This window comes from Pimephales promelas, chromosome 15 (genome assembly GCF_988280905.1).
Source record: "Pimephales promelas chromosome 15, fPimPro1.hap1.1, whole genome shotgun sequence".
Classification (NCBI taxonomy): Eukaryota; Metazoa; Chordata; class Actinopteri; order Cypriniformes; family Leuciscidae; genus Pimephales; species Pimephales promelas.
This window is the reverse complement of record NC_142783.1, coordinates 22,485,502-22,501,460: the sequence shown is the minus strand read 5'-3', so window position 1 is coordinate 22,501,460 and position 15,959 is coordinate 22,485,502. Positions and strand designations below refer to the sequence as shown.

At 37.8% G+C, this 15,959-nt stretch overlaps 2 protein-coding genes across 5 annotated transcripts in view; one reads left to right on the top strand and one right to left on the bottom strand.

Annotated features, from left to right (window-relative positions):
• The window catches only part of hhat (hedgehog acyltransferase), a 35,149-nt gene extending 32,483 nt beyond the window's left edge, over positions 1-2,666 (top strand). For both annotated transcript variants that reach the window (XM_089120380.1, XM_039693905.2), the window contains exon 13: positions 2,540-2,666. The gene's annotated coding sequence lies outside the window, so the exon portion shown is untranslated. The remainder of the gene's footprint in view (positions 1-2,539) is intronic.
• The window catches only part of kcnh1a (potassium voltage-gated channel, subfamily H (eag-related), member 1a), a 50,033-nt gene continuing 34,554 nt past the window's right edge, over positions 481-15,959 (bottom strand). For all 3 annotated transcript variants that reach the window (XM_039693568.2, XM_039693628.2, XM_039693789.2), the window contains 2 exons: positions 6,082-6,950; positions 481-2,933 (listed from right to left, as the gene is read on the bottom strand). In XM_039693568.2, the coding sequence (XP_039549502.1) occupies positions 6,096-6,950 (855 nt within the window). In that variant the 3' untranslated portion in view covers positions 481-2,933; positions 6,082-6,095. The remainder of the gene's footprint in view (positions 2,934-6,081; positions 6,951-15,959) is intronic.

Here is a 15,959-nt window from a genome sequence, read left to right as displayed (position 1 = left end):
TTACGGGGGTGATAATTCTGACTGTCCGTGTGTGTTTCTCAACAAATCACATGTAAAATTACACACTCATCTGAGTATATGTAATTGCACAGTTAAAAAACGCAGTATTTCTCTTTGCTTAAAGTCAGCTTGAATTGGTCATTTTTTTCATAATGTGGTATTTTTTTGGTTATTGAAACTATATTTAATGAGATTTTAAATATTATGGATTTGTATTCATTAAGAATAGGATTGGATGATAAAGACCTGAAGTTTTGCTAAAGCAATGGCTAAATAGCTATTGGGCTATTGGTGAACATCAAATAACCTGTTTCTAATAGTTATTATGGACAATTTGATTTCCTTTGAATAAGTAAACCATTCACATTCCCATTGATTTCATGCTGACTTCACAGTTGATGTGCTTTCAAAAGTAGGTTTAATGTTCTAAAAGAAAGAGAAATACTTCATTTGACAACAATCAAGTAAAGAGAGTATGGGTAAAATATAAAATATTTTATTGTCATAAATAATATTTTACAGCAATTTTACAAATTTTGTCTTTGTGCTTTACAGTAGAAGTAATGTCCATGTGAAGAAATGATTTCAGTGACAATGTTTCAGTCAGTGTATAATGGCCATGCTGTTTGCTGAATACATCTGAAAGTGTTATGTATGTTGTTTTTAAAGAATGACCCTTAGAAGGACCTTTGTGAGCGTACAGACCCTGCGCTTTGATAGAATAGCACAACTCCGTTTGGACTTCAGTATCAGTGTTAAGGACTCTATAAAAATACTCATTGTTCCCCAAAATATTGTACCGTACACGTCAAGTTTCTAGTCAAACATATATACGTTCATGCAGCAACACACAAACTAATATGCTGTGTGTACAATTGCGTGTTCTCACAAAATCGGTCAAAAACATGTTCAGTTCATATTTCACCCCAAATTCAAAAGGAAAAAATAAGAAATTATATTTTGCATAAATAAATACATGCATTAAGATTTTAATGTTTGTTTTTTTTATATAGTTTTACATTAAATTCATCATTTCATGCTCAGTTCTCAGTACTGTAATGGAAGAAAAATACTTTGGTGGTATTCTTTATACTAAATTGTGTATTTTAGGTTTAGTATTAATATTTAATATTTCAAATGGATTGTAATATTTTATTATTATATTTAATATGACAAAACAGCCTTAAAATGTACTTAATTTACTTTATATAAAATGTGATTTCTTCTTTTTTCTTTCTTTTTTTGATTTTGGGATAAATAGGATACTTACTCACGTAGGCTTCTGTCAAAGAAACCCGACCATAGAAAAGTTTCTTTATCATGGACTGGTCTCTTATGATGTAGTGGCCTATTTTGTTGAGACGCGATACTTTGGTTCTCAAGTCTGAAAAAACTATTCAAAGTGCCTAATGCGAGTCTGAGATCTGTGAGGATCCGTATCCCCTACTAAATGCAAATTTGGACTCACTCACTCACCAAGTCAGACAGGTCTGCTACAAAGACTGAATCCATTAGCTCTATGGGGTAAGAGGCAAGAGATTAAATACTCCTGCAGTAGAGAAGTACTTCTTTTTAATGGTAATTTATTCAAATTTTCCTTTGTATTTACCATGCATGTCTTAACCTTATTTTAAGTGCAAATCAAGCCATGCTGTTGTCGTATTTGAGCAAATCAGTCACGATCAGATGGTAACGAATCTCTGTAAGTAAACCATGCTAGTATCTAAGGGCGTTGCATGTCTGCCTTAACAAGTTAACTCTGTACAATCCTCCTCAATCTCATTCAACAGAGAATAAGTGCATTCTCTGAATGTTAAAACTTTTATTGCTGTGCTGCAGAGGCATGCAGTGACATCAGGGCTGCATGTTGATTACATCATGTGGTTCAGGTTAAATGTTGTATTTGAGCCGGAGAAGCGTGGCAGGAATAATCTGTGTGAAATACAGCAGCAATGATTATTGCTTCAGAATCAGCTCAGGCTGATGCTTTACATTCCAGTTTACATGGATTTGCATGTCAGTATTGTTATTAATATTGTAACATTCATATGTCTTATTTAAAGTCAGTGCTGGGTTGCCAGATACAAATGCTGAATACTTTTTCCAATTTCTGCTCAGTATTTGGAGTGTAAGCAAATGACCCGGGCCATAACATTAGAGCTAATCAAGATATCATTATTGTAAAACAAGCTCTGAAGCATAAAATAACCTTAATGGGAATTGAGCCATTTAATACTGTTCCTCTGGTGTCTTGCTGACAGAATGAGATAATTACCTCTTAGGGGGAATATATATATATATATTTTATAGAACCTAGGATTTTTTTTCTTTGCCATACAAAATTTTCAGACTGTACAAAATGTACCTTTGTCGTAACAGAAATAAATCTTCATGTAGGAAAAACATGACGTCTTGAGCTTCTTTTCTTTATTCCCTAACAAAATATTTCTGATGCGTTGTTTGATATGACCGTGGTGGATTTTTGGTTTTCTGTTATTCTTCTGAGTTCTGAGTCGTGTTTCTTTCTCTCCGCTCTCAGGTGGAGAAGCAATGAGGTGATATACTGACCTCAACACATCTCCTGTGGACCTGATAATGACCTCTCTAACCTGAGAACATCTCACAGCATGCTAACATGTCCCTTAACCACTCATCTGACGCACACAGTATGTTCATTACCGCAATTCTCCACGCACACACACAATGCATTTATCAGAGTTTGTATGGTCAGGCACTCTCTTTCTAAGATACAAATGAGGAAACCTGAAAGATCAAGAATATATACAAGTTCATATATTCTGTGACGGAGATAAAGATAATCAGGTTTGGTGGTGTTGTTCTGAATAGAGAGGCTAATACACAAGACTCGATCTCTGTGTTCCCCCCGGACCTCGTTATGGAAATTAAGATGGAGTTGATATGGGAGAGGGATGCTGGAAAAAAGAGCAAAATAAACAGCTATTTATATCTTAGCCATGTGATTAACAGATTAGCCCCTAACTTGCATTAGTAGCATTATTTCATGTAAAAATAGGGGAGACTAGGACTAGCTGTCACAACTATAGTGAATATTTCCCAAGGTTGTTTTATTTTATACAAGACGCATACTTTAAAGTCTTGCCTACAAAAAAAAAAGGGGGGGATCTGACAAGCAACCCCAGTCTCCCCTGCTGACCAATGAAAAGCTAAACAGGGCAGGTGTGAAGATAATGCCACAACTTCAGTATTAAATATGTAAAAAAAAAACATCCAGGAAGGTGGTCAGAATGAGCTCTCAAACCATCACCCCACTTTGTTCCTGAGATTATTTTTGATGTTTTTTTGTAATGCTGAAAGTTCATTGTAACTGTGTTATGATATGTGACTGTGGTGTTGTGACAGACATATGTATAGATTACATCCATCATTTCATTTTGGATAACAAAGCTACAATGCACAACAGATCGGAATAGAAATAGTGCGCCCGTGGTATAATATGTTTGTGCTTTCTGGAAGACCCAATAATTGATAAAGAAACCACATACATTCTTTTTGTTTCACTAGTTCTTTCAGTGTTATTTTATAAACTTGGCCACTGTAATCCAGCAAGTCATTAATGAACTTGCTTGAATATGCCTATTGTAGACCAAAAAATGTGAAGATCCTTTCACATGAGTTGCATCAACAACATTAAACATCATGCTACAGCATTACTTCTGAACAACAATGTGGGCAGGCCACATGCTGTTAAACAACATTCAAACTTGAACAATTTCACACCATGTCAAAAGAATATCCATTGACAGTATAAAGGTGAGGAAAAGGACCACTTGTGTAATATCAAAATGAAAATCCTGCTTTTCAGTAAAAAAAAAAAAAAAAAAGGCTGTTTCCTCACATTTAGTGTGTTCACACTTGTAGTTTGGTTTGTGTGGTCAAGACAAAAACTTTTAGTCCTGGTCCGATTGGCATTTTTGGTCAGATTTTTTCATTTTTATCACTGAACCAAAAGGGATATGTTCACAACCTGATTAGTCTGCTTCTATGATGTATTTCCTATTTTGACACGTAACTGCTGTGTGCTGGGATAAATGTGCTCGTTGTGTGTGTAGCCTGCATGTGATGGTATTTTGACCAGCTGAGGACTAGTGAAGAGCTTATAAAAAGTGTAAGGGAGTCAAAACAGTGGTGGGAATCCCTCCGTTACACACACAAACAAAGATTTGCTGCATGGAGACGTGGTTCTAATGCCTGTACTTAACTATGATGGACAACATCGCGACTATGGCGAGAAAAAAACGATATGCATGAGCATTCAGTCCTTTTTATGGTCTTTTTTTTGGTTTGTTTACATGTATTTGGTCTGTGCTGCGTTCATGTATCATTCCAACCGAGTGTGAAGGGTGAACACCCCCTAACTGGACCAGCTTGGTGTAATTTTAACAAATTTGATAGGGATTCACCAATATTAATGTTCTGGTAGATATTTATAAGTCGATAATTAAAGGGTTAGTTCACCCAAAAATGAAAAGTCTGTCATCATTTACTCATTCTCCTGTTGTTCCAAACCCGTAAGACATTCGTTCATCTTTGGAACACACATGAAGACTTTTTAATGAAGTCTGAGAGAGCGCTCTGTCCTTGCGTTACCAAGTTCATAACATTTTGGTTAAACCACTGGTGTACTGGCCTCATCAAGTCCACATTCAATTATCCAGCAAGTTAAAATCCATTACACAATAATTCCTGGAACCACAAAGCGATGTTGAAAATGTTTTGAGAATGTTGAGTCACGTGGATTATTTAAATTATATTACTTTCTGGGCATTGAAAGTTGTGTAGGCTGTCAATGGAGTGAAAGTAAGCCCTCAAATTTTATTAAAAATGTAATTTGTCTTCCAAAGATGAAGAAAAATTTGTATGGGTTTGGAATGGCGTGAGGGTTATTAATGACATACATTATATATAGGATATTAATTTTCATTTTTGAGTGAACAAAAATGGCGAATATTACGTTTCTAAATTTGTTTGTCTAAATTAATAAAAAGTAAAACATTAAACATTTAGGCATCACAACATAATGTACTCAATGAAAATGGATCATTATTATTATTATATTAATTTCAGAATTTGCCACAGATCACAACAATCTTTTTAAATTAAGTTAGTTAAAGACTAACTTCAAGTAAGCATTAGATGATGGCAAATGAAATGTAAACACAATATGGGAATATGACCAATGACCAATATGGTACCGCTATATTGTGCATCCCTAAACAGGTATTAAACTGTTGTCAGCTTTTATTTTATAGTTTGTTGAGATGTGCATTGACGCAAGTCATGGAAAGGACCTTAACAGCTGATAGACTTCAAAACCCCTGAAGAGCTCATTAGTTTCTCCAGTAACATTTACAACTCTTGGGATAGTAGTTGATGTGTCTTTGTAGACGTTTGTCTGGGGTTTCCATAGTTCCTTGGATGCGCTCTGCTTCTTCAATCTTTCGGCTAGCAGCTCAAATCCACACTGCCACATACTTGGGCAATATGCTTAGCTCTGTGATTCCTGATAAAGGCTCGTGTCCGGCGGTGAGTTACCCGACAGGACGGTGCAGAATGGGTCTCTATACTAGAAAGACTGCAGAGCATGAACAACAGTGTGTGTGTGTGAGAGCTCGAAAGAGAGAGGGGAAGACTTGCTACATGAGCAGATCTTGAAGGGCCCGCACCTGCAGTTGGGGACTGTGCATTGCCATGACAACCATCAGTCAGAGTGGGCCCTGCGGCAAGAGCTCTCACTGTTTATCAGCCTCGCAGGACTAAAACAGGGAGCAGTTCGACACAAAGAGTGACTGTGTGACAACTAACGCACCATCACTTTGGTATCACAGATGCTCTGCCTGGGGATGAGACATCCTCTTCTCCTCACCAATGTCTTATTTCATCCTTTCCCTCACTCATTCTCGCTCTCTCTCGCGCACACACACACACACTCACTCACACACTCTGTGTCTGTCATGCTTTTTGCTGGCACAGATGTCAAAAGTAGTTCTATCTTAGAGAAAGTTTCTGAATCGTTTCCCTTTCAAGAAGAAAGAAGCTTACCTCTCTCTTTTTCTTCAAGGGAATATGTCCGCCTTGTCTGTGTCTGGTGATGTCGGTCGTGAGATCTGGAAGAGCGACATGGGAGAGGTCGGAGACTTTCTGCTCCTTAGCAACCTCAATACCTCAGCAACCTGTGTCTCCAAGGCAACCATTCGGTTACCGAGCGCCGACAGCTCCTCTTTAAGTTCAGTACGGAGTTCCAGGAGTGAGGCGTGCAGCGTGTGTTCGGGAATAGGGGGGATAGGTGGAATCGGGGGAGTTTTTCCGTCGGGTAGGACTGGGCTTCGGTCTACAGGGGTGCGTGCGCCACCCTCGTCCAGCCGTAGGTCGCTTTTGGTGATGCCGCTGTCGCAGGAGTCGGTCTTCTTGAGTCCGCTGGACTCTGAAGTCTTTGCGGAGCTGCTCCGCTCTGGGAGAGTCTCCATTGATTCTGCTTTAGGAACGTTCCCCCAGCTCTCCGGCTTTGCAATGCTGTCCCTAAACCTGGCCCACCCCCGTGCGCGTGGCTCTGATGTCCGAGGGATGTTTGGGACTGGGGCGCTGAGCTTGGCCTGGTCGAACGCACCCAGGGTGTGCTTTTTGTTTGGGTGGGATGGGATGGGCGTGGCTGGGCTTTCCGTTACTGTGACGATGCTTGTGGTGGCGACCACATCTTGGCTGATGACTTTGTTGTGCATTTGGCCCTTCTCAAGATCAGGGTCATCAGGATTGGGCTGCACAATGGCAAGACGGGCTTCCTTCTGCTGGCGGAAACGCTGGAACAGACGGCGGACAGGATGATCGGGAGGAAGATTCAGCGGCGCCTCGTTCTTCCTCCTCTGCCTCTCCTCTTCTTCACGCTTCACGTCACTGATCTTTCTGAACACAAGCTAAAAAGACATAGTTAGTTAAACATACACATGTAATCGGGCAACCATTACACATGCATAATACAAATTGTATAAATATTATATTATATACGTTCTAGGCAGTGAAGCCACCGGAAGTGTTCAAGCGGCCATTTTATGATTCCCTACCAGCAGAGGGCTCCAATGGCCTTACAGAGATAGGTAGCTCCAAATAGTCAAATAGTGACACTTTTGAAATTTTGTCTAAATCCAACGCACATGGCACCCTTTAGCGTCAATATAACACACAGAGCTTTGTTCGGTTATGGTAGGTTTAGTTCTGGGTAGGTTTAAGGTGCGACCACTAGGAGCGCCTTCTGGACCATATATATCTGTGTCTCATATTGAAGCTAAAGGGTGCCATGTGCGTTGGATGTAGATGAAATGTCAAAAGCGTCAGTATATGACGCCTTGGGATGAAAACAAAGTGTGTAAAACGAAGGTCACAAAAGGATCTTGAAAAGCTGCTCACAGGTTGTACTTTAAGCCCATATATAGACATTTATATGCATAATTGTCGCCATTTCCGGGTTATTTAAAAACAAAAAGTATAGCCTTCTATGCATTCTTTCACAGAGGTATTCAAGTTTAAACCCAGTAAACTTATTATTCAATGCGTTACTTCTTATAAATTTAATTAAATGCATTTATTTAATATTTTAATGTCATTCCGTGTTCGGTTTGACCACAAACCATGCACTGTCACTTTAATTCAGCGGCTGCAGCACAAACGATCTCTGCACACACTGCACTTGGACGGGCATCCGTGTGCAGTGAAAGCTCCAACCGGTTGACACTGAATACTTGGTGAATACTTGAACAGACTACTGATCTATCTGTAAAACACAATCAGAAAGATCTAAATTTAAAGTTCACAATTCACATATACTTAATTTTTAGTAAGCAGGAATAATTTCCGACTTTAAACAAATACCCATTTAAATGCTTAGGATGTTTGCGTTGTAAGACTGTTCTGGGAGACTTTAGATTAAAGACGGTGTCTCGTTATGCAATGTTTTCTTAGTCAAATCATACAATTTCCTATTGATTCAATAGAACGCGTGAGCTCACTAGGGAATCACAATATGGCGATGCGGTGGCTTCACTGTTTATGACGTCATGAGCTATCCAGTACTAAAGATCAGTGGATCAAACCCATGGTCTTGGCATTGCTAGTGCTACAGTATATTCTACTGTTTGAGCTTCAGAAGCAATATATAGTTTTAAAATATGAAACACAATTTAGAATATATAATAGTTCTAATGTGGCCTTATGCATCACATGTGACGTCAAGGATTAAGTAGTATAGTTCTAAAAAATGAAAACTATATTACTTAACAAAATTTAACAAAACAAACAAAAATGACAAAAACCCCTTTCTCAACTGTTTTGTCCATAAACAAAGTAAAGGTGGACTATCCCTTTACCATAACATTAAAACAAAATATGGTCAGTCACTTTATGTACACTGTGCAGCCAGCCTCTTTTAGTTTAAATAGGAAGTTCTATTCCGGATAAGCTGCCAAATGAACTCTGTGCTGATAGTCATAAGTTTGGCTCTGCCAGATTATGCAATATATAGACTTCAGCAGAAACATTACAACCATTCCAGGTGTCTCCTGTATAGTGAGATTACCAAACTTGGATGTCTTTTTTCCAGTAATAGACAAACACTGTTAAGTTGTTTTGATTGATACTGTGTGTGAGCAATCTGTATTGTGAAAAGCGCTATATAAATATATTTGACTTGACTTGACTCGGTGTCCTGGAGATCCTGCACCCTGTGTTATGAATTTTGCAAGATGGTCTTAGTTCTAACTTGCGTATTGGAGCTCATGTATATTTCAGAGTTGAAAGCTTTTATTGAGCAGATTCCAAAAGTCAAGCTTCTGCTATGTGAGTGTGTGGGTCTGGAAATGTGTAAATCTCAGTGTGTGGGTCTGGGATATAGCAATTTTATTCTCTCCCTCTCTCTCTCATATGCATACACACACACATACTGGCATTCAGTTTTGATTGGCCCAGACAGTTCGTGGATGGGTTTAATAATTAATGCTGAAAAATCTTGTTAAAAGGTGTGTGTGTGTGTGTATACTGTGTGTGTGTGCGCGCGCACCTCTGCATACTGAGATAGTTTGTTCCTGTCACTATTGCAAGCTGGACGATGCATTTGTATGACTCCATCTTCAATATGTTAATATTCATTATGTCCTGAATATTCATTAAGTGGGACAGAGTGCCCAAGCATCTGTACCACCAATCTGTCAGTGAAATTACTGGGAACAGAACAACACATACATGCTCTAGTCCTCTCATGTGTAGTAGAAGAGGATGGGGTGTGGACACTTGCTTGGTTTGTGTGGAATTACATTTTTATGTGTTTATCGTTAGTTATTTTTAATTCAGCTGAGACGTTTCAGATAAAAATAAGATGACTACAATCTCATACAGTGTACTGTGAAGATTTTGCAAAGACCGTGTAATAGCGTGTGAACAGGCTGTCAAAAGGTGTTTTTGAAAAGTTCAGATGTAGCTTTAGGGGTTTACAAGTTACCCTCTCCTGAGACAAAAGACAGACTATTGCTTTCCAAACATATCAAACACACACGCTCTTCTTTCAAGAAATGACACATACTGTAGGACCTTGTATCAACATGTCTAAAGTGATCTAATCACAAGTGGTCAGGTGAGACTCATGGCCGTTTACCTGGTAGAAATGTGTCCTCTGTGACTTTGCAACTTTATATCTGACAACGTTGATTTCATATCTAGTGATTTGACTGTGTATATATCAGAATTTTAACTTTATATCCCAATTTTTACTTTATATATAAATTTGGAATTCACATCTTCCAGTTTGACTTTATATAAATTATATCATACAATTCAGTCTTTCTAATTTTAACCTTTATCTCACAATTACATTTATTTTATTTTGTTTCATTGGACTTTGAAAAGAAAACAGGCTTTAGATTTTAGAATTTTGACAAATCGCACAATTTTGTCTTTATATCTCATTGTGTGGCTTTATATAAATATGATATCTTACAATTCTAGTTTTATTAAGCTAAAATAACAGCTGTACTGTACATAGCAGGAATGGGGGTGCATTTGTTTAATTTTAATTTGTGATTTCATTAGAATGGATAGCAAGCTGGGGAAAGAGAGGTTGAGGGCATGTCTGAGTGCTGTGTGTGGGAGGGAACATTGCTGCTGTCACTTTCCAAAACGATAACTCGGTCAAACATTAAAAATGACAAATTCCAGCATCAGAAAAGAACAATTGGAAAGTGTTCCCCTTTATTAGATACATAGCAGTAGCCACAAGCAATTTCATAAAGCGGTGGGAACAAAATCGACCATGGCAAAAAAAATGCACAAAATCACATTCTTTCCCATTCTTGAGTTTAGGGACCCTAAAATGGTCCTTATGCGATGTGTATTAGTGGGAGAAACAGAGCGTATTAGGCATTTTCCCATTATGTCTCACATAAAATTGTTTCATTTGGGCTTTAATATGCTTGCTCAGATTTGTCATATTGACACTTTCCAGCTGAATGTATTTTTTTTTTTGTAATTGAACTCTAAATAACTAATAATGTTTGGCAGTATAGGTGGAGAAATATAACTCTGCCGCTCCCTCTGAGAATCCAGGCGAGAATGAGAGAACTAAAAAAATATCAGCCAAATAGACAGCCTCAGTAGATTGCATTTCTGAATGACGTCAAGGGTTTTGCTTCTCTTTGCGTTACAGAGATGATGGACAGTAATGACCAGACCGCTGCCCTCCCATTCAGCCATTCCTATCCTGGACACAGACACACACAGGCCATTCCACTATCCGGAAATAAATCCACCCTTATAGCCATCATTTATATTTCTGAGGCACAGTATCTACATGCGCTTTTAGACAGCATTAGCACAAACATTCATACCATATCTGTCACACTAGAATAAGGGTTTTTGTTGTTGTTGTTGTTTGTCCATAAAATGAGTCCAGTGGCCAGTTGTATAAACATAGTCACTATGTTAAGACTGTGTCTAGCCAACTAGCAGTTAACCAAGAGGTAATAGGTCTAACTTTTCGATTCAAAGTAGACCAATCTGCTTTTTGAACTGACACAAAATGTTATGAAAGCCATGTATGCAACCAGTGTTCATTTGGACCACATTGACTTTCACACGGTATAGACAAAAATAGTTGAAACATTCTTCAAAATATTTCCTTTTTAGAAACAAAAAAAGTCATTTGGGCTCAAATAAACGTTAAAAATATAAGAGTCTGCATATGTAGCAAACTTCATCCTCACAAATGGCACCAGTCATATCCACTTATGAAAAATATATATCTCAAAATGACAAATAGTTTGACTGTTGCTTCATATTTGTGCTTTCAAATCATCTGGTTCTAATGTCCCATAGACTTCCATTGTAAATGTACCCTTGTAAACACATCGTTTACTTAATTTTTACAAACTGAAGGAAGAGTCCAAACTATTTTCTATAAATTGTATTTGAAATATTGTCAAAAATACTCCTCAAAATACTGCTAGAGTGGATACTGAGCCTGTCAGCACTTTGGGGGCCTGTCATTGTTTCTGGTGTTTTGTAAACCATCGCCCTTGAAGGATATACGAGGCAGAAAAAGGACAGACATGCAGAGAGGGATTACATAACAAAAGCTGCAGCATTACACAAAGGTGCGTGTGTCTGCGTGTACGAGGAGGAGGATGGTAGTATGTGCTCGCACCTACAGTAGATTCCTAATGGTGTATTGTTAGAATCCTTCTGTTGCCACGCGTCCCTCGCACTCCTGCGCACACACGGCCCTCGTGTGTATTCTGCGTTTGCTTTTCTTCTCGAAATATATCATCATCAAACAGGGAAACTCATTCACCAACTCTCAAAGATTTCAAAATGTGTGTGTGATGTTGGAGGTGTTAGTCTGGGGATAGAACGGTAAAAGGGAGGGGACAGAAAGAGACAGTAGGCGAGAGGGAGCACTCACATCTCCACTGTTTTATAATTCAAACTAAAAGCTGGCTGTGTGCACATCGAAGCAGAAAAAATCCCATAACACTGTAAAACTATGAAAAAAAAGCATACGCACACCTATCTTATTTTCTCTACCTCAACTGCACACTATCCTTGTGTACTTTTACCTACATTTATTCATTTAGCTGACGCTTTTATCCAAAGCGACTTACAATTGCTATATATGTCAGAGGTTGTGAGGTTAACAAGACACCTCACGACCTCTCACGTATATAGCAATATTTTTAGTTATAGTTAATAGAGTGCCGAAGTTACGACGTCACTCTGTAGGCCAAAACGCGGAAGTGAGTTAGCATTTTAGCACTACGGTTCCCTCGCTCTAAAGCCTATGGGATTTTTGAATGGGTTTTTTGCTAAATCGCCTGAAATAAGGTCTGTGGTGAACAAAGCTAAATATTTTCACGTTTTGATCTATGATGTAGGACACACAGTTATAACCTGCTTGTGTTTTTTTAAACTTTGTGTCTGATTGTGTTTTTTAAAATCTTTATATAGGCTTCAAAATGTATACATTTTGGATTAACTTGTAAAGTTATCTTGCTAGACTAAATGTGGAAGGGTCACAACTCTTTGTTGAACACAGATCTTATTTTTTGCGATTTTCCAAAAGTCTATGGGGAAAATGCATTGCTTTTTGACTGAGGGAACCCATGCGCCGCTAGCTTCCGAGTTGTCCTACAAAGTGACGTCATCACTTCGGCACTCTATAGCTCTGACATATTAACCTCAAATGGATGTTTATTTTTTTATCAGCACTTAGAAGATATTTCAGTTTACTAATATTAATATGGCTCAGTGTTTTGAAATGATGTTCAGAAAGGGTAAATTACTCTATTTGGAAAACAGAATGAAAAGACTGATGCTTGTTAATGATACGGTTTCTTGGTTTGTAAATAAGCTGAAGGTTTTTGTGCCGAAATCCTGCTGTGAAGTGAATTCACCCCTGCGTATCTTGTGCTTCTGTGTGCTTCATGCTGACTGACTGGTTTTATGTCACTGATCTGATCAGATTTACCACACTCATCACAACCTCACAGAATCTGATCCCTCAGCAACGACTGATTCACTCACACCTGCCAAACACACACACACACACATGGATCGCAGGGTCATGAAGGGACATATTGAGTAAATGGCAGTGTTAAACCAGTGATATACAACTGACATTTTACCACTCATGATTTTTGACAGCAATTCAACTGCAGTAGCAAACACGCATTTTAATGCGCGTCGAAGGGTGTGAATGCCTTTACAGTTGTGTGTGCAGTGTGCATGAACGTTTTAGGCATTACAGCTTCATAAACTGTAACTTTAATCAAAACTAGCTGCATCGAGATGAAGAGGGTTTTGCAGCGTTACCTTGGCAACCACAAACATGCAGAAGCAAATTGGATGGACCATTTAAGCAGTTATTTATGCAACTGTGACTAAAGACAGATGTACTGTACAGTATGTTACTGTCTCAGCATGTATTTTCCGTTTACCCTTATTTAAGACCTGCAGATGTTTTAGTACAAACAATGTTTGTGACGATACTGATTTCTAATTTTTATTTTTCTCAAAGTAAAAATTACAAGTTAAGATAACAGTGGTGGACAGTAACTTTGTTAATGTACAATTTTCAAGAATTTGTACTGTTAATTTTATTAAACTTGAGGCCACGCCTCGTAGGGCAGCGAAGCAAGTGCATTGTGGGAGTTGTTGTCTTTCATCCACATAAGCCAAAAATACATTTTCTGGCTTTTCTCAGTCTAGGAAGCTCCAAATTCAAAAATAATTTTACCTTTCTTCTACATAAATGACCCATTTTAAATACACATTCATCTTTCCAGAGGTGAAGTATCCCTTTAAGGTTGCCATTTTTACATCCGGCTGGGGGACTACCGATGAAAATTAGCACTTTTGAGCTAACTCTGGGACATTCACATTGTTTTAAAGTTGATTAATGTACACGGTCCCCTTTCAAATAAAGAGAAAATGAAATCTAATTAGAGCTAAGTAGGTTATTTATGACTGCACAAAAATAATAAACGATCTATTGATCATTACTTTTACTTTTGATAAATGATATACTATTTTTAATTCACCTAAACAAAATACTACATATATAAAATGGGAATAATTAGTAAAATTAGTTATATTTTGTGCTTTTACTCAAGTAAAAATTTAAAGGAATACTTAAGTTTTTTATTTGAATATTATTAGGCTTATTAGGAACACCGATTCAATTTCTCATTAATGCAATTATCTAATTCACCAATCATATGGCCGTTGCTTCAATGTATTTAGGGGTTTGGTCCTGGTCAAGACAATCTCCTGAACTCTAAACTGAATGTCAGAATGGGAAAGAAAGGCGATTTAAGCAATTTTGAGCGTGGCATGGTTATTGGAGCCGGTCTGAGTATTTCACAAAAATATTGAGTATTTCCTTTGTGGGTTTACAAAGAATGGTGTGAAAAGGGAAAAACATCCAGAATGCAGCAGTCCTGTGGGTGAAAATGCCTTGTTGATGCTAGAGGTCAGAGGAGAATGGGCCGACTGATTCAAGCTGATAGAAGAGCAACTTTGACTGAAATAACTACTCGTGACAGTCGAGGTATGACAGAATATGTTAAATTGTTTTATGCCTTAGTTAAAAAAAGTCTACTGTGCCACTGTTTTTTTTTTTTTTTTTGACAGCTATAAAAACTGTTCATTGTGGTATTTAACCTCATACAAATGTTGCTGATAGAGCTTATTTTGAGCTTTAATTGAACCTAAGAATATTTCTGTAGGGCTTTGAAAGAAGTGACTTGTCTCATCACTGCATTTTGGGAGTTGAGGATTATGAGGATTTATGCATACATTAAAAGTGAGAACACAGTCCCATAATCACAAATAGACTTCAATGTGTACTGTGTAATCACTGCTGCTGTTGTATCTAGGCCAAAATTGCCTATTTGACCACTGTATAAGTCTATTGGTGAATATAGAAAGTGTCCAGAAATATAACATATGTAGTCTTCCTGTGACATATTTTTCCATGTATAACAAGTTTTTTTCCTATCTGGGTCACAATCAAACAGTAAACATCATGACTAATTCATGGAGGCATGAGCTAATTAAAGGCTACCATTTGGCAATGGTTTCAGAGAGGCATTAATATCGCCACATTTTGTGTTTTCATATTTCAATGTATTGTTTAAGAAAACAGCATTAAAGCGCTAGAAAATCCATATTGCACTAAGACAACGATCCAGCTATTTTTTGAACAAGTGATGCAATTTTGACAAAAGTCCAATTACAAACAAGTGTAGGCGTGAAGAGCTCGACAGAGATACTATTCACCGAAGCTCTTATCAGTACCATTATTGTTTAAAAGATGCTTAACAGTAGTCTATATTTATGCAGCAGATGAATTTGGTTCTCCAGCTCCAATATGAATGCGTTTGCTGAAGTATATGATATATTTAACACGTATGGATAAATATAACTATACACCATAAGCCGTTCCAATAAAGAGGCAGATCCTCTCTGAGCTATTATTAGTCTCCTCCTTAGACCCAGTTCCACTGAGAAACAGAAACTCAGGCAGAGATCCAAAACTTAGACACACTGAGGGCCATTTTATCATACTGACAGTCTTTTATTTTACTGTCTTTAAGTGGAACTGGGAAGGAATTTATGGGTAAGATAACAACTACATCTGGTTTTACAGAGTGTTGCAGTTATTTTGAACAGGATTTGATGTGATAAAATCGTAATAAAGTTCAATGTTTGCCTTTAAACAGTCAAAACAATGGGGACAATCAGGGATGTGGCCAGGCAGGTGGTTTGAGTTTTCTAGTTAGTACAGCATAAGAGGACGATCCCCGATTTTATTTTTCCCAATCCTAGCCTATTGTTTCCTGGCACTTCTATATTAAAGCCCATATAAATAAAAGAACAACAGGGTT